Source organism: Sciurus vulgaris (genome assembly GCF_902686455.1).
Source record: "Sciurus vulgaris genome assembly, chromosome: 15".
Lineage (NCBI taxonomy): Eukaryota > Metazoa > Chordata > Mammalia > Rodentia > Sciuridae > Sciurus > Sciurus vulgaris.
The window spans coordinates 15,070,476-15,095,202 of record NC_136476.1 but is presented as its reverse complement, the minus strand read 5'-3'; the positions used below and the strand labels follow the sequence as shown (position 1 = coordinate 15,095,202).

At 36.0% G+C, this 24,727-nt stretch overlaps 1 protein-coding gene across 1 annotated transcript in view; it reads left to right on the top strand.

The window, feature by feature from the left end:
- Window positions 1-24,727, top strand: part of TMC1 (transmembrane channel like 1) — a gene marked incomplete at its 5' end in the record, with an annotated part of 125,085 nt that overhangs the window by 23,786 nt on the left and 76,572 nt on the right. Inside the window, 3 exons of the mRNA XM_079112144.1 lie at window positions 13,749-13,839; window positions 15,496-15,577; window positions 24,375-24,481. Of these exons, the coding sequence (XP_078968270.1) occupies window positions 13,749-13,839; window positions 15,496-15,577; window positions 24,375-24,481 (280 nt within the window). The remainder of the gene's footprint in view (window positions 1-13,748; window positions 13,840-15,495; window positions 15,578-24,374; window positions 24,482-24,727) is intronic.

Below are 24,727 nucleotides of genomic sequence, written 5' to 3'. Positions count from 1 at the left end.
CAGATTGACAGAGATAAAGTGGCCTTGCAGAGCCCAAACTGTGAAAATCCAGGTTACTATATCTCCAAAACATCCTGCTTTTTCTATTGTGTCACACCACTCATTGAACCATGTTTCCCAATAAAATAGGCTTACTCTCCTCTAGACATGCTAGGTATGTTTCATGTCTTCTTTGCAGCCTCCTCTCCACTTTTTGATATCCTGTGCTTCTTGTAGGCCTGAGTTCAACTGTCCTTGGAGTTCCTTTCTCTGCCAATTCCTATAGTAATAGGACTCAAAAGGACTCTATTATTCATTGGGATCTCTTGTTTGCTGCATTGTATTGCATTTTTTGAATTATATATCTTCCTTTCAAAAGAGATTTTGAGCTTCTCAGGATGTGAAAGATATCTTATTGTTCTTAATTTTCTCAAAGCCTAACATAGTGCCCCAAATATTATAAACAGTACTGCTTCCTATGTGGGGATGACAATAGTGATTGTTGTTGTTGTTGTTGGACACTAGTTCCCAGGGCAAGAGAACCATGAACATGACTGGAATATATAAAGGGTCTGGATGACAGATGAAGTGAATAAAGGACAAGGAATGTCCTAGTTTGAATGCCCTGCTTTGCAGTATTTGCCAATTTCCATGGTGTAAATGCTTCCATTATGACCGATTTCAAACTACTGGCAGTTTAATAGTAGTTTAAGAAATTCCTGAAAGTTTAATAATCAGTGGTTTTTTAGAGCCAGTATGAGTTGGCTCCAGTATGCCTTTTGGGGAATCTAGAAATGTCCTTTGATTAACCAAGTTTATGCTAGAGGGAACTAATTGGAAACAACTGAGAGTAGAGTCTAAAGTAAGAATTGCTTGTTATTTAATCTGTAATCAACAATGAAATGCTTGAATTAGAATGCCCATGAGAAAGACAAACATTATTCTATAACTTTAGGACTCCATATAATGGTTGAATGTGTATTAGTGACTTCTTATCCTATTTTTTTCATCTTAACACCTGCCTAAATGTTTTTCATTTTATATTTTAAAAATTCCTCCCAAATTTTTAGCATCCATAGAGCTTCAGTTTTTTTTTTTTTCTGTCTCTTCCTCTTCCTCTGCTTTTTTTTTTTTAAATTCACCTTAAATAGGAGAACATTTTAGTCAAGATAAAATCAGTTCTCGTTCGAGGTCAATAACCTCTTAGCATTCATAATAGCGCTCATCTGTCGTAATAATCTGATTCATTATTCTCATTGCATTGGAATGAGTCTTTCCAATTAATAACCAGTCTTCACCTTACATACTTCTATTAAGCTAGAACAATGTACCAGGAAATTGTCTGTCTCAGAATTTAATCTTTTGATACATGCTATAGAGCTGTGAGTATTTAGCAAATTATTGTGGTTAATTTTATTAATAATTTTAAAATAATTTTAAATTTCTTATAAAATACTAAAAGGAATCAAATGCAAAAAAGTATTGCTTTTTCTTTGGAACTTGTATGTTTTGGAAGCTTTTTCAATTGTTAAGGAAGTCATCTATGAAATATATGATATAATTTTATTGACTCAAGAGTCTCCTCCTTTATGTTTCATGATTTAATCGTTCTAGTTTCCACTGTATCATTTTACATTTATCTGGAGACATTCTTGTCTTCATCTTGGTTTGGCAGACTTTGCAAGTGGCCCACCGAGCTACTGTTCCTGTTTCTTCTAGAAAGTCATGAAGGTATTTATTGCTCTTATACCAGCATCAAAATCTCAAATACATGGTCTAGTTATGTCAGCCTGAGTTCTGCTCAAATGGGTATGTGGAAGGATATTAATCAGTAAAAAAAGTGGGTCTAAAACATGCTTATATTTAATGATGTTTTCCAAGATTCTTGGCAATCAATGTTATTTACTGATACAAACATTCATTTATCCCCAAATAAAGAAACTTCAAAGAAACAGAGTTTCTAAAATTACAATATGATAATAATGAATATTAAACATAAGAAAGTTCTAAATTTTTCTTCCAGAGAGATGGAGTGTAGCTACTATCTTGTTTGTTTGTTTGTTTGTTTTTGGTATTGGGGATTGAATCTAGCACCCTTGTATGCTAAGCACATTCCATACCACTAAGCTACCCACCAAGTCCACGATCATCTTAATTGTACGTCATCATACACTATTTCCTGCAGTATGATCCATCAATATATTACATATGGTAAGACTCGCCAAATCAGTGTTCTCATCTTGCCAGAGTATCCTACCCCTCAACAATTTTGAGAAATAGCAACTTACTGAACTTGCACTTTAGTGTTTTAGATATATATCAGCAATAGATAATTTTCATAATCTTTACCAGACTACCTATAAATATGTTGTTTTTGATAGGTGATTAAAAGGAAAAATGCTTTAGTTATCACTTAAAATGATCTAGACATAGTAATTCACTAACGTGCACATGATAAGCACAACATAAGAATTAAGAGAAATTTGTCCTTGCTGAGCTTATTATCAAAACAACCCTTTGTTTTATCTAATGCCAAGGCACATTTGAGGATGCCTTTGTATATGGGATAAAGGAATAGCAAGTGATATGTTATTTGGGGGGATTTAAATAAACTTATTGCTATAATAACTAGACTTTATTAAAATGTAATACCAAAAGTAAATGTTTGGAGAATATTATATTAGCATAACATAAAATATATTAATAAGAGGAAGAAAGGGAAATATTTGTGTATTTTCAATATAATGTATTTAAAATTTTCTTCTTTAGTTGTGAAAATTAGAAATTTTTAAATACTATGAATCAGTTCTTTTAAATGTTGTATTGGTGATTCTTCTACTATATGTATATATATGTATATATATGTGTGTGTGTGTGTGTGTGTGTGTGTATATATATGCCATTCAGCTATCTATATAAAGATACATGACTCTTGGATGAATTACCTTTTATATATTATGTATATACTGATATTGTATTTCTTGACCAGAGGGGTCAGGATATGTTAGAAAGGAGGCCATAGAAAGACACTGAGAAATATTAAGGTTACAAGTCAATTCAGCAGAATGACTAGCTCACATTGGGACATGGTGTGCTCTGTGGACAGCCTCACCTAAGTTTTATTTCCCAAGTGCTTAGGACAGTCTTCCAGATCTAAGTTTATCATGTGGCAAGCAATCAGATTTACCAGGTTGTCCTGATTATTTGCAGAGCTGACTGAACCGCCATGATTCGAAATAATTTTAAATTGCTTGCCCACTCATGCTTCAAAAGAACACACAGTTCCAACAGAAAATGAAGGTTTTCTATTGCAACAATTCAGAATTAGCACTCCTAAATATTACTGACATTTTGAAAAAAAAAAGTTCATAATACTTAGAAATGTTTAAAAGGTATAGATATGAACACATATCTATATTTTACCAAATTTTAAAAACAGAATAGTTCTTCTCACTCAAGAGGCAGCACCCTGAGAATTCTGCTTCACAGTGTTCAGAATTCATTAGGACATGTTTGATTAGAATGCATATAAGCCAAGCAAAATTAGCACATTCTGCTTACCAAGCCTTGTACATGGTATTGCAAAAAGTCAAATATTAGTATATCTAAGATGCAGATAATGTGTGTGACTCATGGTGGAAATATCTCCACTGTTTGAAAAATTCCTGAAAACCGTTGCCTGACATGCCTTTCTCTGCCTACCCAAATCCTACCAGCTCCATAAAGTCCACTTTAATTCTTTTTTTTTTAAATACTTTTTAAATTGTCTATAGACCTTTATTTTATTTATTTATATGCAGTGCTAAGAATTGAACCCAGTGCCTCACACGTGCTAGGCAAGCGCTCTATCACCGAGTCACAATCCCAGCGGAGTCCAGTTTAATTCTTATCTACCCATATTATCTACAGTGTCTTCAACGACCCTCAAGCTTCCATTTCCCTCTCTCTTTGCACTTCAAGCCTGTCTTGCACTGTGATGTAACTATTTTATGGTCTTATATCTCATTCTAAGTACAGCTTAGGCTGCAGAAAGGAACATATAGCTGCCTCTTTTGTTTCTTTCAGATATTTACTATATTGCTAAGAACAATAAACCAAAAAAAAAAAAAAAAAAAAAAGAACAATAAACCAGTCAGTTAAGATTTGGAAAAAGTGATTAAGTAAAAGGGAGAATAAAAAAATGATAGAAATAAAATAAATTTACATACGGACTAGAATTTTAGGTGGGTCTATGTTTGTCAGCTTTTTGTTGCTGTGACCAAAATACCCAACAAGAACAAGTTACACAAGGAAAAGTTGATTTTGGCTCATGGTTTTAATCCTTGTTTCACTGAGTTCATTGCTCTGAGGACTGAGTAAGGCAGAACATCATGGCAGAAAGGTGTGGCTGGGTCACTGGTGGGAGGAAAGCTGCTTAGCTCACGGCAACTGGGAAGCAGGGAGAGAGAGAGAAGAAGGAGCCTCAGTGTAGGTCAGATGGACCCTTCCAGGGCACACCCCCAGTGACCCCACCTCCTCCAGTCATGCCCCACATGCCTACAGTTACCACCCAGTTAGCCCACTCAAGCTGGACTGGACCTATCAGGTTATGACTCTCATAATCGAATCATTTCACCTCTGAACATTCCTGCATGAACATAGGAACTTTTGGGGGGACACCTGATATCCAAACCCATAACAGTCTTCCTTATAGTTACATACGACAATCTACTTGTTCAGTGCCACGCCTATTTCTAAGAATAATTTTCTCATATAATGGGGAGAAAAAACCATTTTGCAAATTTTTGGTGATGAGGTAAGGCCTTAGGTTGAGGTTGTCTTCTTAGTTTAGGGCTTTTGATTTGAAGATTCATTTGTGGCTTTAAGGTCACATTCTTCTCAAATTTCTTTTCTGCTCAAACACCAAAGCAGTAATATTTGGCTGGAGAATTCCTGGATGCCTTAGCATATGGCCCCTGCACTACAGTCCACATATACCCCTATCTTCAGGTAGTAGTATTGTTAATCACAAGCTCAATTGGCTTATTAAAACACAGACAAAACAAAACAAAAATCATAAAATGGTTGCCATAGAACTTAGAACACTCAGTGAGACATTTATAATATTACCATTATATAACTTCTCATAATGAGAAAGAATTCATTTCAATAATTTTTATACCGACGTTTACCGGTGATGAGTTCTGCTCCCTCTAATGTTGAAGTTTGAACACTAGAGAAGCATGCCAAGGCAAACGTATTAAGCAGTTTTTATTTAAAAGTAGTAATAATACAAACTTCTCCCTGGAGGGAGAAGGGGGCCATGGCTGATGTTCTAGAGTCCCCAGAAGTGAGCATGCCCTACACGTTTTATAGGTTAAGGTCTCTTTTGTTCTCCAGTTCTCTCCCCACTTATTTCTCCTTCCTACCTATTTGACTAGGCCTGGTTTTGCAGGTGAGATGCATAAAGTGAGAAGCAAATGGTCAGGGGGAGGGCCAAAGTGATTCAGCCAGGTAAGGGCCCAGGGGGCCTTAATTAGTAGCTCCTTGCCTGTGGTCCTTGTTAAGGGCAGGTAAATTTGGTAATCAATGGGCTCCAGAGATCCTTGACATTCCATTCTCCCAGGGGCAGTCTCCAACTTCCAGAGGCAGATGGCTTTCATGGCCTCCATTTCCTGGATTTGACCTGATCCCCTGTTTCTACACTAACTGCCTGTCCCCGATTCTGGCTTTAATTTGATTGTATAAAGTGTAGGGGTGGAAAAATCCCTCGTTTCCCCTTGTCTTAGGTCCATTGGCTTGGGCCCTGTAAGTTAGAGTAACAAAGGAAAATGAGAGAAAACCTGTTTATTGCTCTGTGTCCCTTTCTGGGTGGATGAGAGTGTCTTTCCTGCTAGAGAGGGGAGGAGGAATGTCTTAACAAACATATTTTGCTTTAAGGCAAATAGGAATGCAGAGAACTTTCCTTTCCTTATATCTGCTTCTTCTAATTACCTTCAGCTCAAAATAACCGATATGCCATATTTTGGGCACATTTTGGACATGTTTTTGCATAATGCATCATGTAATACTTAGGTAATATATTTTGAGGTGTTATATTCTGCTGCCCTGCAGTCATTTCTGCTGATAATAGTACAGCCTTAGAATTTCTGAGGGAATTCTATGGAGGAAAGCTAGTTTGAGCTGCAACTGGTATTTAAAACTCAGCACAAGCTTTTGGCTCCTGGGGAAATCTCTATGGTCTAATCTCCCCTGCTACTATAATACAAAGAAGTTTTTAAAGCATAAATTGAATTTTAAATCAACCAGGCAGAGAGCAGAATTAGGAAAAAACTTAATCAGCAGGTAGAAAGAGGATCTAGTACGCTTTTTTTTTTTTTCTTAAATATATCAAACCACTAAAGCCCAGTTTCCCGCCCCCCCCCCCCCCTTGATTCATCTAAAATTACCCTGAGATGCTTGACTGACCTTTAGGGAATGAATAATATGTGTTTGAGTTTTTAGTTGACATTTAAGCCAGTCGTGAAAATTAGCATTGTTTTAGGGCCCCAGGGAGCAAAGAAGTTATCCCAAGTCTGAAGGATTTCTGTGGGTAATAACTCTGAATTTCATACTAATTTGATCTGCCCAAGCTTTGCTTTATTCACCAATATCAACATCTGGCTTTAACATATCTCCATGATTGTCATCAGAGCTTAAGAAAAAAATTTCCTTAAGAACTCTTTATACACAGGTCACCCCAATGTTTGCTGATGATAACATTTTAGAGGTCTTGGTGTAAGTGCAAAAGGACAGGAAGTAGACCTCAACGGACTCAGAGAAGCCTTTATTCTTTCATAGACTTGGGTGCCATGGGGCCCATTTTCTGGATAGGGAAATGGCCATCAGTTACAGAGGGGATTTTGGTTTTATAGGGTACAATGATGTAATCATTGGAAGCCATGAACGTGCAGACTTAACCATCAGTTGTACAGGTTAAAACTTTAATTTAGGAGGGTGGTTGTAAAAAGGTTGAAACTCGTTGTCTGGGGAGATAAGAGTCCAGATCTCGAGGGATGAATACTCAAATCTTGCCCATTGCTTTTCTTTCTCTGAGATCAATTGTTTCCCAGAGTTTCAATATTTGCTGTACCTCCATTTAGGACTAATTTGCCATGGGGGAAGGTCAAAGTTTAGGGCCCAGCATTCAGTATTTGCCCCTTTCCTGTAGGGCCCATTGTTATTAGGAAAGGGTGAACTGGGAGAGGTTGAATGTGTAAGGAATTTCCATGGAACCAGGCCGGACATGGGAAGTCACATAAGGGAATTTATTAAGCAAACAGTGTCTCCCTGCAGGGTAAGAGAGAAAATGAGAGGAAAAGAGAAAGGAAAAGAAAAGAGCGTGCACTAGAGGGAGTGGAAAGCCAGGAGGATAGAGAAAAGTGTGTAGCACAGACAGAAGAAAGGAAAAAGATGGCGGGGAACTTACAGTAAAACAGTTGAATTCTGCCGGGCTAACAGGGGACCAATCATGGAGAAGGATACTTGCAAGCTGACTGATGAACCAATAGCTAGCTAGAATGTTCACAGATTGACAAGTGGTTGGGAGGCGGGCAAAATGGCTATACCTGGTGGGTTGGGGAGCAGCTTTATACATAACAGAATGTTTGACCAATTTCCCTTCCCTCCTCCGGAGCCACACTGTCCTTTCATTTTTCTTGGGGAGCTGTCTTGTAGGAATATTTTTTTCCATAACCCTTCACTTGGTAGTCTAAAATACAATGTATTTAACTGCATAATTATCACAGATTTTATACTTTTTTTTTTTTTTTTTTGGTAAAAAGTGGGGTATGACCATTAAGTGAAGTTAATAAAAACCAAAAACAAACAAACAAACAAACAAAACTTTTTACTCACCAAAAACTTTCTATAAGCTGTTTTCCATGCTGTTTAGCAAACACAATCACTTTCAGCTTGAAGCTGGCAGAATAGTTTATATATTTATCCATAATCAGAAAGAAATGCTTCACATTAATGTATTGCTAGAAGACAATCTAAACAGCTTAGCTGTCCTGGGAAAAGTCTTACCATGTTATGTGACTGACTCGAGTCATCTTAGCCTGCCTGCCTGCCTGCTCCCCTTGGGCCTATGCTCTTTATTGGGTTGAGTGACAAGACCTTAGTACTGCAGTGCTCACAACAAACCATGCAAATCTTGGCAAACACACTGAAAATGTGCATGCACTGAGAATCTAGGTTTCCTGTTGGCAGTGTGTGAGAAGACCAATGTGCGTTCACATGCCATTGGTGGATTCATTGCTGTTCTGTTTACTTTTTGAGTGATGTACAGAACAGAATTATACCATGTGACCATTACGCAAGGAAATGTTATAAACCAATTTTGGGGCTGAAAGAAACAAAGGGTGTGAGATTATGTGGGAGGGGCAATTATGCTGTGAAATTTTGTGTGTGTTGGCGGGGAGGCAGAGACAGAGACAGGTGTGAAAGGGTAGTGTCTACAAGAAAGTATATGAAAATAAGTTAGAGATACAAACTAAAAGGTTATATAAATGCAAGTGCACAGTTTTTGCTGCTGCTTAATTTCTTATTTTCCAATGCCCAGTTAGGAAGCTATCCTTTAGAGAAATTACCAGACATCAGAATATATAGAGTACTGCCAATCCAAGGGGACTTCAAAACAATTTGCATTTGGAAAGTGCCTTTTTAGCCCAACCCTTCGATAACTGCTCTTAAATTTAGTAGTCACAGCAAATGAAATTTAGCTTAGTTTCAAATTTTTCCCCTGACTTGTTACACTTTGGAGTCCTCTGGTGGAACTTAAAAAATATTGATGCTTCTATCTCACTCCTTGATATTGTGACTTAAGTAATCTGGGGGTGGGAAGAAAGACTTTTGATCTGTTAAAAGATCCCATAGTAATTTCAAGGTTGGGTCAGTCAAGAACCGCAATTTGATTATCATCCAGTCTTCTCGCGGTTGTTATAACATTCAATTAGAAGTGTTGAAATTCATTTCTGTGCCATGTTTTAATAAATATTATGAAATTAGAACAGCCTTATTAATTCAATTGCTGCTAATAATAGTTACTATTTATAGTGCTCTTGTGATTTGTCATAAACTCAGTGCATATTTTATTTCTGTGAAGTAGCTACATTATTGTCTTCATTTTTTAGATGAAACAACTAAGCATCTAAATCATTAGGACCTTTGTTACCAGTATCCCCTTTAAAATACCGCTTGTTTTGAATTATGCTTCCAGTACTGGGATAATTTTAAATAGTTACACCAGTATGATTATGGAGTTATGTTACCTAAGAGGACTGTGGTTCTTATTTTCAATCTTAATGTAATCTGTACATTAAAAAGCTTCTTAGCTTTGTGACTCTCTTTCAATTACTTAAAAATATTTCAAGGAAAGTCAGAGTTGTTGGTTAATTTTATAAATGGCAGTGTTTACTAGGAAAAAAAAAAAAAAACACTTTTATTCTTCTGATCTCTTTACTGAGGAGTGTTCATGAGTACAAGTTTGATTACAGTTTCCCTAAACAGCAATTTTGAAATGCCTTTCATTTACTAGAGCAATAAATTGGTTGCTTCATCATACTATCAAACTGAAAACAAGAGGAAGAAAAGTCAGCTTAACCTAACCCAAACAGGGAGCATGTTTCCTGGGATGAGAAAGTGTCAAAAGCAGCATTGCATGTCCTAACTATTCTGTGTAATCAGGGTTGTATCATGTGTTATGGGTAAATTATCTATTTTGTAAGTTAGGCCAAAGTGTACTTCTTTAACTAACTGTGAAAGCATTCTTGAAAGCCCATGAAACCTTATTATTCTAATTACCAACACAAGGGGTTGATAAATGAATGATGAGGCCAGGTATTATTGTCATTAAATAGACCTCACTCAATTATTTATCCCCGGGTCTGGGGTTACAGCTCAGAGAGCTGTGCATATATACCAGGGCTTGTTTGAGTTCTGAGACCTGGAGACCAGATTACAGTCTTGGCAGGCAGCTTTTGTTGAATGCAATTCAAGGGAATGACATGCATTTTTCAGTCAGACATTTGGATGATTTAGGGCCAATGGATATTCAAAGTTTCTCCACAAAAAGCCTATTTCATTTTAGCCATGTAGTAAAGTCCCTTTAAATGATCCAGATAAATACAAATGGGGAGGAAAATGGATTCACAATAGGAAAAATACAAAGACTTTTTTTGTGTTTTTTTCTTAAGACTTGTTTTTTCTTTCATTTGGTCATGTGCACATTAGTGTGATGTATATTTTCTGTATTTATCTCCATATTATGTGTTTTCTTTTTTGTGCCTTGTTTCCAATTGTTCAATGAAAGATGTCCTCTGGTTAAGAAATCTGTTATTAGGGAGGACAGGATTGGATGAGACTAGTTTCTTCTGTCCTGAAGCCATGCCAGCTCATTACAAAGGTCAGCCCTGAAAATAGTGTCAAGGCATGTTCTCTCACTGAGTCACTGACTTGTCCAGCCCATGTCCCTTCTTCTGGGTCTACAAACTATCGGGGTGCTTTCTGATGTCCTGGGAACATCAGATTTGGGAGATTAAGAAGTTCTTCTTACTGAACAATTATTATCAGCTCATGTTATGGTCTTTGGCTTTCTTTTAAAGGTATCCCAGGATTTCTGACAAATGAATAATTTTACCTGAAACTGCTCAGTGAGGAGCAAGGAGTAGTTAAGATTGCTATTTGGTGCTCCTTTGGTTTGAAATGTATGGAGGGGATCTCTTGGAGAATGGAGACGGGGAGGGGCATCAAGGCAAACAAGAAAGTGTAACATTAAAACCTTATGTATGTGTGCATCTGCTGAAGTTGGTGGGTCAGATCCGATAAAAACACTCTCTTTATACTAGTTAGCAATTTTTTTTTGTTCTATTTAGGTATACATGACAGCATTTTGATTCATTGAACCCAAATGAAGTACAACTTTTCATTTCTCTGGTTGTATACGACGTACTCACACCAGTCCTGTAATATATTCACACCAGTAATATAATCATACATGTACACAGGGTAATGATGTTTGTCTCATTCCACTATCTTTTCTTCCCGCTGCCCCCTTCCCTCCCCTCATTTCCCTCTACAAAATTCAACATTCCTCTATTCTTCTTTTACCTGCTCTCCCAGTTAGGTATCAGCATCCACTTATCAGAGAAAACATTCGACCTGTGGTTTTTTGGGATTGACTTATTTCACTTAGCGTAATATTGTCCAACTCCTTCCATTTACCAGCAAATGTCATAATTTCATTCTTATTTATGTCTGAGTAATATTCCATTGTGTATATATACCACAGTTTCTTTATCCATTCATTTGTTGAAGGGCATCTAGGTTGGTTCCATAGTTGAGCTATTGTGAATTGACCTGCTATAAACATTGATGTGTCTGTATCACTGTAGTATGCTGATTTTAAGTACCTTGGGTATAAACTGAGGAGTGGGACAACTGGGTCAAATGGTGGGTCCATACCAAGTATTCTGAGGAATCGCCGTACTACTTTCCAGAGTGACTGCACCAATTTGCAATCCTACCAGTAATGTATGAGTGTACCTTTTCCCCCACATCCTTGCTGACACCTATTATTGCTTGTATTCCTGTAATAGCCATTCTAGTTGGAGTGAGATGAAATCTTAGGGTAGTTTTGATTTGTATTTCTCTAATTACTAGAGATGTTGAACATTTTTTCATATATTTGTTGATTGATTGTATATCTTCTCCTGTAAAGTATCTGCTCAGTTCCTTGGCCCATTTATTGATTGGGTTATATGTATTTTTGGTGTTAAGTTTTTTGAGTTCTTTATGCAACCTGGAGATTAGTCCTCTCTCTGAAGTGGGTGTGGTAAAGATTTTCTCCCACTCTGTAGACTCTCTCATTGTCCTTGGTATCAAGGAAATGCTTTGGGGATTCTGTTTGAGGAATGAGGATATTCTTCATCATTGTGCTTGTGTTTATATGCCAGAATATGGGTGGGTTCACATCCACAGGTTAGTAATGAGACAGTCCTCCCTGGTATTGGATAAATTAGCAGGTGCAAGTTGGTTTCTGATCATAGCATATTGTAAAATCACGAGTTTAGCGTGGATACTTAGAAACATGTTACACCAAAATCCTGCACCATTCCTTCACCTTTTAAGGTTTACTTTGTGTATTAAGAAGAAGCTTATTTATACCCATTTGTGAAAGGGTCTTCTCTGTAAAAGCACACATTGGTTTTGTTTTTTTTTTTTTTTTTTTTTTTTTTTAATTCAACCGATGATAGTGTTACACCTGTGGAACCACAGCCAGGTTTGAAATTTTCTCTTATCATGACAGAGGTCACTCTGCAACACAAAGGTCATATGCTGTCCGAATCCTGAGAAGATAAGAAAAGCCCGTTGCATCTCTTTTTAAAAGTTCTTTTCATATATCAACCAAAGAGCAACCAAAATGACTGTCTTCATTAGTTAGGCCTGATATAACAAATTACCGTAGACTGAGTGGCTTAAAAAAATAAACATTTATTTCTCACAGTTCTGGAGTTTGGAAACCCAAGATCAGGATAACGGTGTGGTTGGAGTCTGGTAGTGCGCTCTTCCAGGCTGCAGACAGCTGATGACAGTTGTATCCTCATATGATAGGGAAGAGGGCTAGTAAGCTCTCTGGCCTCTTTTTATAAGAGTAACAATCTCATTCATGAGGGTTTCAACCTTGTGACCTAATCACAATCATTTACTTCATCATGGCATTTCAGTTGATGACAGACTATACAATAGTGGTTCCATAAGATTATATTGAATCATGACATCATTACCGTCCTAGTTTATGTGTGTATGCCATGATATGACAAAATAGCCTAACAATGATTTTCTCAGCATGTATTCCTTCAGAATCTGTCCCTATCAGAATACACCCCTGTTGTTCAGTACCATGTGACTGTACATCCTAAAGGCTGCACCTCCATATACCATTGTTAGGGATTAGACTTCAACATACAAATTTTTTTTGGGGGGACAGGGGGACACAAACATTCATCCAACAACCATTACCATATAAAGTTATAAAAATTGCAATGTATTTAACATGTTCACATTATTCATTTTGAGGAATTATTGTTTTTTTTTTAAACACACACATTGGCACTAATGTGATTTCTGTAAATATATAAATACTTGGGAATAATGTTAAAGTTTAAATTAAAGCCCTATCTAAATGGGAGACCAAAAGCATTTCTTTTGTTTCCCTCAACCCCATTTTCTTTCTAGTATGATTTTTCTGTTTTAAGTAATAATTGCTTTCATGGGATTAAATACCAGGTCAGTAGTATCTTCTTTGTCAGTTTGTACTAAACCCTCTGCTTTCTCTCTCCTTTTCTCTCTCTCTCTCTCTTGCAATTTTTAAAAAAGAATTCATAGGAAAGAAGGAAAGAAAGTATTTTAAAATAAACTTTCTGACTGCCAAAGTCTGACATAAACTTCAGCTTCAGTTTTATAGGTGGTAGAAATGAGAAGAGCTAGGGTTCTCTGTTTTTACTCTTAGCATAAATTCCTTGTTTTTCAATGACTCCAAATGATTAATAAGTAAGACTAAAATATCTTATTCTTTCTGACCATAATTTAAAATTGTAAGCCTGCATTATGTCTTTAGGTTATAAGATATAGCTTAGGTTCATTTGTCTTCAATAAGCCTGCAGACCAAGAAAATTCAATGTCCCCTCCATCTGTATTCTGTTAGTCTCAACCCACTTCCACCTACCTCTTATTTTGTTTTATTTTGTCAGGGAAGCAAAAAAGTTTGTGAGTGAAAATGAAGGAGCTCTTGGGAAAGGTAAAGGAAAGCGGTGGTTTGCCTTTAAGATGATGATGGCTAAGGTAAGAATTTTCATTCAGTCTGGTTTGTGCTGTTGACCCCAAGGGGAGAACATTGCCTCTGTTCTAAGAGGGTGAAAAATGATCTTATGGTTTATATGTATGTTGCACGGATACATACAGTACATGCACAAAGTATTGTGGTATTAAAATTTGTAGAAGGGATTAAAAGTTATCCTTAGAGAAGTGAAAATAGGAAGTGAAAATTGAGAAACATTGATTTATAGAAAAAGATTTATAAGATTTTATCACCTCCAAGTGTAAAATACTTTCCATTTTAATTTTCTGGAAGTTAAGATGCCTGATCAAGATTTCTTTTTAAAAATGTCTACAAGTTACAGGACCGTATGGCTTTTCTCTATCAAGAACATCAAACACATACATTGAACAGAAAATAAGAAAAAATGATAGACTGATACAGTAGAGATTTTGGAGAAAGAGAAACATTTATTTGTACTTACTATGCACCAAGCATTGAATTGAATTCCTCTGTAAAGTTATACTCAATAATCACAATAAAGTAGATACATAGGTATTATCATACTGTCTTTACAAATATTATACCAACTATAAGCTAAATGAATTCCATGAAGATAGAGCTCTGTGAATGAAATTCACCTATCTTAATTTTCACACACACACACACACACACACACACACGCACGCACGCACACACAATATATTAATTTCATTTGCTTTGCAGTTTTTATACACGTGTAGTCACAGTGTTTTTGCTTTTGTTTCTGGTTTCTTTGTTGTATTATTAGGACCATGAGCTATGCCCATGTTGTTGTGGGAGTTTAGTTCATTTTTATTGATGTGTTCTCTTCTATTTCATGAAAACGCTGAAATTTGTTTATTGATTAATTCTATTGTAGATGGGCATTTGGACCATTTCTAATTGTGAATAACTTTTTGAACTTTAGACTTACACTGTTATTTTGGCTTATTGTGATTGCTCAGCTTTCACATTATCCCAGCTTAAGTACACACCTGCAAAATGATCTGCCCATTCCCATTCTTGCCAGTGGTCCCTTAACCATGGGTAACTCAACACTGTGGAGTAAAATAGAAGGAAGACTTTTGTTAACTGATTTATTATTTGTTTCTTCCTTCCTTTCCTGTGGTACCCTTTCTTTCCATTTAGCTGACTGCTCTACTTCTATCAGAATGAAATGTCCCATGTCATAGAACTTGCCATCCTGTATTGAAATCACTATTTATACACAGTTTACTCCAGGAGAGCAAGTGCTTTTCAAGGCAGAAACTGTGTCTTATTATTATCTCATTAATTCCTTCATGCAATGAATATTAATTAAACATATACCACATGCCAATCACCTAATTATGTGTTAACTCAGTCTCTGTTCTCCTATTGTTTGGTAGAATAAACAGGTCTTTCGAGTGATACGTATACTTCTTCTAAAACTAGTGATCAACAAATATTTTAAAAATAGTTTTTAAATTAAATTGATCTGGGGATAGTGGGGAACAGAGAGGCAAAGTGAAACCTCCTATTATCCATTTTTACAAAAAAATAATATTAGGTACTAAAGAGAGCTTTCTAAACCCATTGTCTTGTGATGATTTGGGTTGGGGATAGAGGTTTTGACAATTGAAGAAGTTGGACTTTACTATTGCACTTGACTTCCTTTTCAGAAATGGGCAAAATTCCTTCGTGATTTTGAGAACTTCAAAGCTGCTTGTATTCCATGGGAAAATAAAATCAAGGCGATTGAAAGTAAGTGCTCATCATATCTCATTAGATGAAAAGAGCTGTCCTAGATAAAGGTCTGATAAGCTTATCAGATACCTTTCTCAGTTTCAGAACTCTTAGAAAGATGAAAAATAAACAAACAAAAGTATAATATACTCCTTTGATTACTGTGAAGATTTATGTGTTAGCTTTCTGTTACTGTGAAAAAAAAAAAAAAAAAACCTGAGATAACCAACTAGAACAGAGAAAAGGTTTATTTTGGCCCACATTTTTTAAGTTTTCAGTCAAGTGTCACTTGTCCCTGTTATTTTGGAGCTGTGGCAACACAATACATCATGATGGGAGTCCAAGGCTGAGGAGACTGTTCAACCTCATGATAGTCAGGAAGCAAAGAGAGAAATGGGCCCAATACCCACTTCAAGGACCTGCCTTCAGTGGTTTTACTTTCTTCTACCAGGCCCCACCTCCTAAAAGCTCCATCACCTCCCAACGGCACCATGGGTTTGGGACCAAGTCTTTAACCCAGGGCCTTCGGGGAACATTCCAGTTCTAAACTATACCAGTTTGCTATTACTTACCAAAGATAACTGGAGACCCCACTTCCACTCTTGTGTTATTCAAATCCTTCCCACTGTGAACTGATTTTCTCAGACAACCACATGCACAGCCACATGAGTCCCATCACAGGGAAGGCTGTGGTTTTATTTTGGCAGTGAACATGACATTGAAAATATATACCCTCATGAATGTTAACCAAAAATCAAAATGAACAATATTTAAAAAGAATAGAAGACTTAAAATCTCACTTTCAAGTTTGTGAAAAAAAAATAAGAGTCATCCAGAAATTTGATATGTGGATATTCACAGTACATCTTCATTTTGTATAATGTTCATAATGTACAATGAAGGCAGAATGCACCTAATCAAAAACCTCCTTGATACAGAGCTCTTGGCATAAAATAAGGAAAAGAAAAAAACAAAACAAAACAAAAAAACTCTTGTAAACAAATAGTAAATCACTTAAAAATAATAATGCATGCAAAGAAAAATAGATGCATTTGAAACAAATGTGCACACAATCTTGCTGTATTCTGGTTCCTAAGGGTTTTGACTAGAATCTGATTTTCCTTTATGCTTCTTCAGATTCGAGGCAGATTTTCCTACTGGTTAAATGTGGTGTTGCATAATTAAAATGGAGGCTCCATCGGGAGATAACACAGCTGATGATTGTTTCTCACAGGATTGGGCATATTTTGGAAGTGGCTATCCTTCAATTCTCTGTTTTCCATTATTAAATGTAATGAGTAAAATACTTAAGTTCATTGATTGTGCCCCTCTCACAAATTCTTTGGTTTTATAGCATTTTAGATATATTTTATAGTATACCATATTTAACTTTTAAAAATAGTTTCATTGTGTTTTATGTCCATTTTCTCCCATAGACATGAAAGCAGGTATTTTGTTTGGTTCATTCCTTGGCACTTAATAACCATGTATTAAATAAAATTACAGACACATCACCCAAGTGCCTCCCATTCTAGTTGGTATAGGAAGGAATTTTAGATACATCAGAAGACAGCAGACATCATGGAATCCTTAGGTTTCAGTGCTACATCTGAAATATGTTACCTACAGAATGTCTGAGGAACAGAAGGCCATTTGGGGAATTAAGATTCTGATCAATGTATGTGGCAAGAACTCAGGATTCCGCTCTTTGCCACAGATTAGCTATTCAAATTTGATCTAGGCATTTAATCTTTCTGGGCCTTAGTCTACTAATTTATAAAATGATAGGGTTGAATTTCGATCAGTTGTGAAGAAGAAATTTGCAATTTGTATGTATAGTCGAAAAATGCACTTGAAAATTATTTAGTTTTAAAGCACACTAGACCAGATTCCAGCCCATTCTGAAAATGATATCATGCTCACTTGTTTCAGTAGCCTATCTGGAGTGGGATAGAAACAGATGAGATTATTTTATTGACCAAAAATGCACACAGGAATGTGTTACATATGACCATCATCTCTCGTGAGTGTCACAGTGGAAAAGACAGATTGAGAACTACTCAGTCATTCCTTCAATTATCTTCTCTCTTTCCTTTTCTTCCAGTGAAGGTGGAAAAGTCAAGCTGGACAGGCAGTTAAGCAAATGTGGATATTTTCTTTTCATGTGTAATTTATTATTTGCTTAGGTTGATGGTGCTTTTCCTCCACTGTAAAGAGTTGACCTTTATTTTCTATTCTGTCAACCATCACCAGAAGCATCATTTATAGAGTATCACCATGAGTCAGATACTCTAAAACATTATTCCATCTAATCTTCATTGTGCTTGCAGTGTGCACACTAACTTTTCTATTATACAGCTGCAGTTAAATAACTGTCCTGGTATTAGTTAGTAGCAGAGCAGAGGTAGAAGGCGAAGTCTGTCCAGGTTCAAGTCTATGCAACTTTTTTCTTTGAGGAAGATTTTTTTTTTTTTTTTTTTTGTGGTACCGGGGATCAAACTCAGGGCCTTGTGCTTGCGAGGCAAGCACTCTACCAGCTGAGCTATCTCCCCAGCCCTTGAGGAAGATTTTTATAAACTTTTTTCTTTTTTAAATATATTTTGTACTATTTACTAGAGAGGATTCTACTATGTCAATGGCAGGATAAGTAGTTACAGATTTCCTTGATAGTTAACCTATTTGGAGAATTGCTTTCCATTTTCTCATGATTTTACTTTTGACTGAGTTATTTTGTTATATATTTCATATTCTGTAAGATGTTAATGTACTAAGATGTTAGTGATAGTCATAAGCAGACCATACACTTTTGGACTATTGTATGAGTCAGAAACTATGAAACCTAATGAAGAACATGTCAAAGTTATGGACTTTGAAGCTCAACTGAATGGAAAATGAGAAGAAATGGGGTTGAGGTATTTTATTCCATTGCTTCTATACTTTGGATAGTCTTTTTCAGTTCTGGCCCTTAATTTCTGTATTCAGGGTTTAATGTAAAATCTGGAGTTTGATAATTTATCATACAAGTTCTGTTTAAGTCCAATATTCCAAAAGAATCTTTAAACTTTTGATTGGTAAATTATTGAAAAATATAAATGGAGCACAAACATATACTAATAGAAGTCTGTTTAATTATCTCCTCAAATTCTTTGGGTTTGAGATAAAGTGATTCAATACATACCTTAATTATAAAACAAGTATTTAATTATAAAACTAATATAAATGTTTTTCTTTAAATAAATGATTATTTAATCATACAAAAGCTTCAGAAATGTTAATTCCTTTTAGATTATGTCAATAATACATAATATCTCTTTTAGTCTTCAGAATAAGCCTGACATTGATCACATGCTTACTAAAAGCCTACCACGTCTGAGGTGTTCTAGTCACTATTGCTATTGACAAAGATTAGCAAATTCTCTACCCTCATTGATCTTATATCAGATGTTTTAATATGTGTACAACCTATGACCAATCATAAAATGTAAACAAATAATGACGACAATTAAGGATGATGAGAAGTGTCATGTTCCAAGAGGGAGAAGTTACATTCTACTTTGTGTTCCATTTATATTTTTCAATAGTTTATCACTCAAATCTTTCCAATCCACATGCCCTCATCTTTAAACAAATACTGAGCAAATATTTTTAAATGTGGTTTTAATGAAGACCCACATGACCAAGCTTCACTGAGTTTCCCCAAAGCCCTGATCCATAACTGGCAGAATCAAGAGAGGAATTCAAGTTAGATTGGACCTCAAGCTGTAAATTGTGGTAAGATCTGGATTTTTTTATAATCATGGACGAGGTACTCACTTGTTGATTCGCAACTTTTTTTTTTTTCACTAAAAAATTGATTTGATAATTCCTACCACAGAGGATGCTGTGACATTCTACATCACATGGGATACCATGGGTGTTACTCGCCAGCCTTGAAAAACCATCAGTGCCTAAAATCCCAGGCTTACCTTCATGGATCCACATTATTAACCACATTGCATTGCTTATTTTGCTGACAAACCTGCATGAAAATATAATCTATACCCACCCTGATGTTGATGTGACTACTAAAACCATAACTAGTTCAGGCTAGAGATTATAAATCTTTCTCAGAATCAAAATCTACCTTTTTCTAATAGTAGATCATAGTATCAGAAATATGGTGTGATAGATTTATTCCTTAGACTAGATAGCTTTAGATAGGCAACCAGAGCACAAAATTTAAGCTTTGTGTTTCTCTATTGGCCCAACGACTCCAAAAAATACAAATCAAATTTGTTACATTTATTTCTCTACCCCTGACTCATTTGAAAAAAAAAAAAAAAAAAATGTGCCTCATATCCTAGCCTAAGAAAATGATATTTATGTTTTACTTATACAGCAGTTCATTTAATTGGTCTTTTCTCATTTAGATATGCTCATATTTATCTGCTTGTCTTATTACCCATCTGTTCAAGAGAAAATTATATATGATGACAGACTACAAATTACTTTGCCTTAATAATAAATAACCAGAGGGAGAGGTGAAGCTTTAACCTTAATTTGAAGGAAACAAGAAATTCATGAGCAAGAATATGCATAAACTTATTTCTCACTTTAATACATATCAAAGACCTTTTTAATACATTAATAATTTACTATGAAAGCAGCACTTATCAGTTGGATTAAAGAAAAAATGAATTGGTCCTTCATGAACACCAAATTGTGAATTTGAATAGCTTTAGTTGATTGATGGATATTATCTATAACTATTCTGTCAGAAATGCACATTCTACATTTATTATAAAAATTATATTTTTAAAAATAATTTAACTACAGTTCTACTTAGGGGGCCATAGCATTGTGGTTAAGAGAGATCATACACTTGTAGGTGTGGAGTCAAACACTTGTAAATGAAAAATGTCGGCTCAGAACCCTGGCTCCATTGTTGATTACCTATGCAACCAATTGACCCATGTCTTTACAAAATGGAAGTATAATAGTTCCCACTTCATAGGGACTTGATGATGACTAAATAAGTAAATACATGGAGATAAAATAGGCACCTGAAACAAAGATTCATTAAATGTAAGTTATTATTAATCAAATTTTGGTTCAATTAATTGCTGTTTAAGTTTTTGGTTTCTGACCAATATGGTAGGGCTCAATATACTTAACTTCATCAAGTTCTAATGGCATCAAATGAGTGGATGTTGGTAAGGATTTTAGTGTACTAAATTGACCATTGGGATAAAGCTAACTATTATTATAAATACCTATTTTTTTCTTTGCAAGAATAAATCAATTTTATCTCAGAAATTGAGCATGTGGAAATAACTATTCTTTTTTTTTTTTTTAATTCATGCTCTTTCAGTCACACTACATAGGGTTTTTCTTTTTAGAACATCAATTTTTCTATTAACAACTCCTAGTAGGATAGAAGTGTTAGGATAAATGTGGACAAATTGGGAAGATTTCTTTTTTTTTTTTTTTTTCCTTTGTGTTGAGATGGGCAGAGGTTCTATGAAGCTTTGGTGCCAACCACTGATTTATTTTCCCTCACCTTTGTTTTATTGTTGTACTTCTCCCTCTGCCACTTGTTGGTTGAACGTAGAAGGAGCATTGTCTTCTGAATTCCTCAGTCTTTTTGATCTGTGTCTGTGTCATTCTTAAAATCATTCTAGTTTTAAAGAAATCTGTTTTATTGAAATTCATTTTCTTTATAGTTAGGATTCTGTAAAGGATCTACCTTCAAACCAAATAGCTGTGAAACCATTTTCTGTCCCTAAAACTGGTGTTTGGAAGTTTTGGACTCTAAAGTGTATTTTTTTTTTTTCCATAATGAATATGTGTGTTGGAGGGGGGACTATTTTCTGAAACATCTTCTTTTACTTCTGTGTTTAGTATTAAGTATATTTAAAATATGTACTCAAAGAAACTCACCTGCCAGGGATTGTGTATAAGTGCTGAGGGAGTGATAATTAGAAGAGTGAAGGAAGGAAGGAGGCAAGAGAAAGAAGGAAGAGGAAGGAAGGAAAGAAGAATGAGGAGGGAAAGAAGAAAAGAAAGGAGGGAGGCAGGAAGGAAAAGCAATGAAGAGAAAGAAGGGAGGGAAGAGGAGGAAGGAAGGAGGGAGGAAGGGGGATGGGGAAGGAAGAAAATAATGAAAGATCCATATCCCATGGTTGTAACTCTATACCAAAGGGTCTCACGTATGTTTGCAGAGGAAAACACCCTAGCTATAAGAGATGAAGGTTCTCCTCTGGCAAATGAGTGACTGTAATGATTGACTGTAATGATTGAAGTCCTCAGCTTTCAATAAAAACATTAAAAAAAAATGAATAAAAATAAGGAAGGAGCCTAGCTGTGAATAGTCCTAGGTAGTGGTTACCAGAGAACATAGGTTAGAGTCATGAAATGATATGAATTCACTAGGAGCCAGATTTTCAATCAGATGTCCTAGGAAGGTCAGGTCTGCTTTAAAATTTCTGCAGACAGACTGGTTCAAGTGGTTACAGCATCTGGAGGCAGAGGTGTATCAAAACTCTATACGCTTAGAAATCTTATCAAATACTATACATCCTTCTTTAATGTGAAAAGAATGCAACTTCTCTTTTGAACTTAAAGAAAAACAAATACACTTCAAAATCATTGTTTTCTAAAATGTCCATTTAGAGATTAACCTCTTTTTAAATTCCTAAACAATATGCCACTGTACCATGGGAATAAGTTAAATGGCACCTAAAAAAAATAGACTTAGTTCCAGATGTAGAAGTGTATTTCATGTGGGGTGTTTTGGTTATGTGATGTTCCTCAAAAGTTCGTGTGCGAGACAATGTGAGAAAGTTTAGAGGTGAAATGATTGAGTTATGAGAACCTTAACTTAATAAATGCGTTAATACACTTGAATGCATTAATTGGGTGATAACCGTAGGCAGGTAGGATGTGGCTGGAGGAGGTAGATCATTGGGAGTATGCCTTTGAGGTATATATTTTGTTCCTGGTGGGAAGTGCTCGCTCTGCCTCCTGGTGGCCATGTACTGATCTGCTTTCTTCTTTCTCCATGATGTTTTGCTTTACCTTAGGCCCAGAGTAAAGAAGCCACTGTCTATGGACTGATACGTCTGAAACCATGAGCACCAAATAAACTTTTCTTTCTCTAAAATTGTTCTTGTAAGGTCTTTTGGTCACAGAAGCAAAAAAGTTGACTAAAACATGAGGTGGATCTTATCTTAGAAAGTGAAGTTTGGAATTGACTGGACACGAACCTTCCTTCTCTTGTGATAAAGCTTCCCCACTGGACAGGTTTTAAAACCAGAGAGCTCTAGAAAAATGTGGGTCATTGCAGGACATTTGCTGAATGAAACCTGACAGAGGGAACTGAGGGGGTGGCTGAAGTTGTTCATTGTTTTTTCTTGGGCCTGGAAAATGGTAATTGGGAAGATGGGGAAAACTAGCAACTTGATGAACCTTTTTAAGAGTGATCCTCAAGACAATTTTGGCTTTTGTAAATCTGTCCCATCTCAACCTGAGACTTCAAATTCCTATTCTTGTTTCTTCTTCCATTCTCAGCCTTAAGAGGATGATTTTATTCATTTATTTTACTCCCTCAGTAAGAATTGGACAGACCGCTTTACTTTTCACTGTTTTGGGCAAGAGTGAGTTGACAAAACATTCTTGCTTGTCGACTCTCAGTTTATTCCCCAACTGTGGTTTAAGAAAAAAAAAAAAAAAATCATGCCTATGCCCACCCCTTCTCCCCCAACTACTTAACACCTGTCAATGGCTTCTCATCACATTTTAAATGAGATCCTCACTTTTTATAATGCCTTAGAAGGCCCTACACAATGTGGTTTGGTCTCTTTTCAATTCAATCTGTCACGGTACTTCATTCACTGTACTCGATTCACACAGACCTTAGTTTGTTCCACAATTGTATGTCCCTGGCTCTCACCTCTCTTTTCCTTTGCTCTTTCCTCCAGCGGAGCTGCTCTTCCCCAGCACTCCATGTTGTGGCCTCTTCCTCAGTTCTTCACTCTGTCATCTTGAATATGCTAACCCCTCTCAATACTTTATCCTCCCTGCAGGACCTAGCTGACTATGAGTATTTTACATACCTTTACACATAGATAATCCTCATCTGTTTATATACACACATATATAAAATATTTGCTCCTTCTACACTTCACTGAAATGCAGTTTTTAGAGTAGCACCCTGTTTATGACATTGTGCTCCACATTTTCAATAAGTCCTGGAAGAAAATACTTAGTAAAGATATATGGAGTAAATTTCAGCTTTGCTGCTACCAGTAGTGAGGGGCAATCGTACAGGTTGGTCTATGTGATGACCACTCACGAGGGAAGTGGGGAACTTTTTTCGGAGAAGGGCATTGTTTGCCTGAAAAGAAGAGGAGCAATCTACAGGGGTTATAACTATACCTAATGACAGGCTACGCAATGTCATCACCACTTTTTATATATATATATTTGCCTACTTATCTGTATTAACTGAAGAAGTAAAATAGACCCTATTGTCTATTTTACTATACCAATCACAATTGCTAGGCAAAAGGTAGCTTTCCTTGTGCTGGACCTTGAAGGTATAGGCACAGTCAGCACAATTACATTGTTCACACCTCCTCCAGCCTATACCCCAGAGAGCATGTCCCTCTTGATTCTCATGTTCTCTTCCTGGGGAAAGAAGAATGTTAGAACCTGTAAATGGGAAAAGGCCAATGTGTTTCAGTTTGCAGATTTATTTTGGAAGTTCACCAAGAAAGAGCTTTTATTTTATTTTGTTTTGACTTCCCATTCAACCTTTTATTTTCTTTGAAAATAGGTCAATTTGGCTCATCAGTGGCCTCATACTTCCTTTTCTTGAGATGGATGTATGGAGTAAATATGGTTCTTTTTATCCTGACGTTCAGCTTGATCATGTTGCCAGAGGTGAGATCTGATTCCCAGTTTATAAGACATACTGAAGAAAGACTCTTATGTGATAGCTCTCCTAACACACTCTCTCTCTTTTTTATGAATACAGACTAACTGCTATGTTCATTTATTTTTCTTTTTTTCCCTTTTTCTTGAGATATTCACTTACAAGGCTTTGTAATAAAGTTAACCTTCGAAATGGTGCCCATGGACTGAAGGTCCTAATTTTTGTTTGAAGGGTGTGTTAGCCTTGCAAAATCA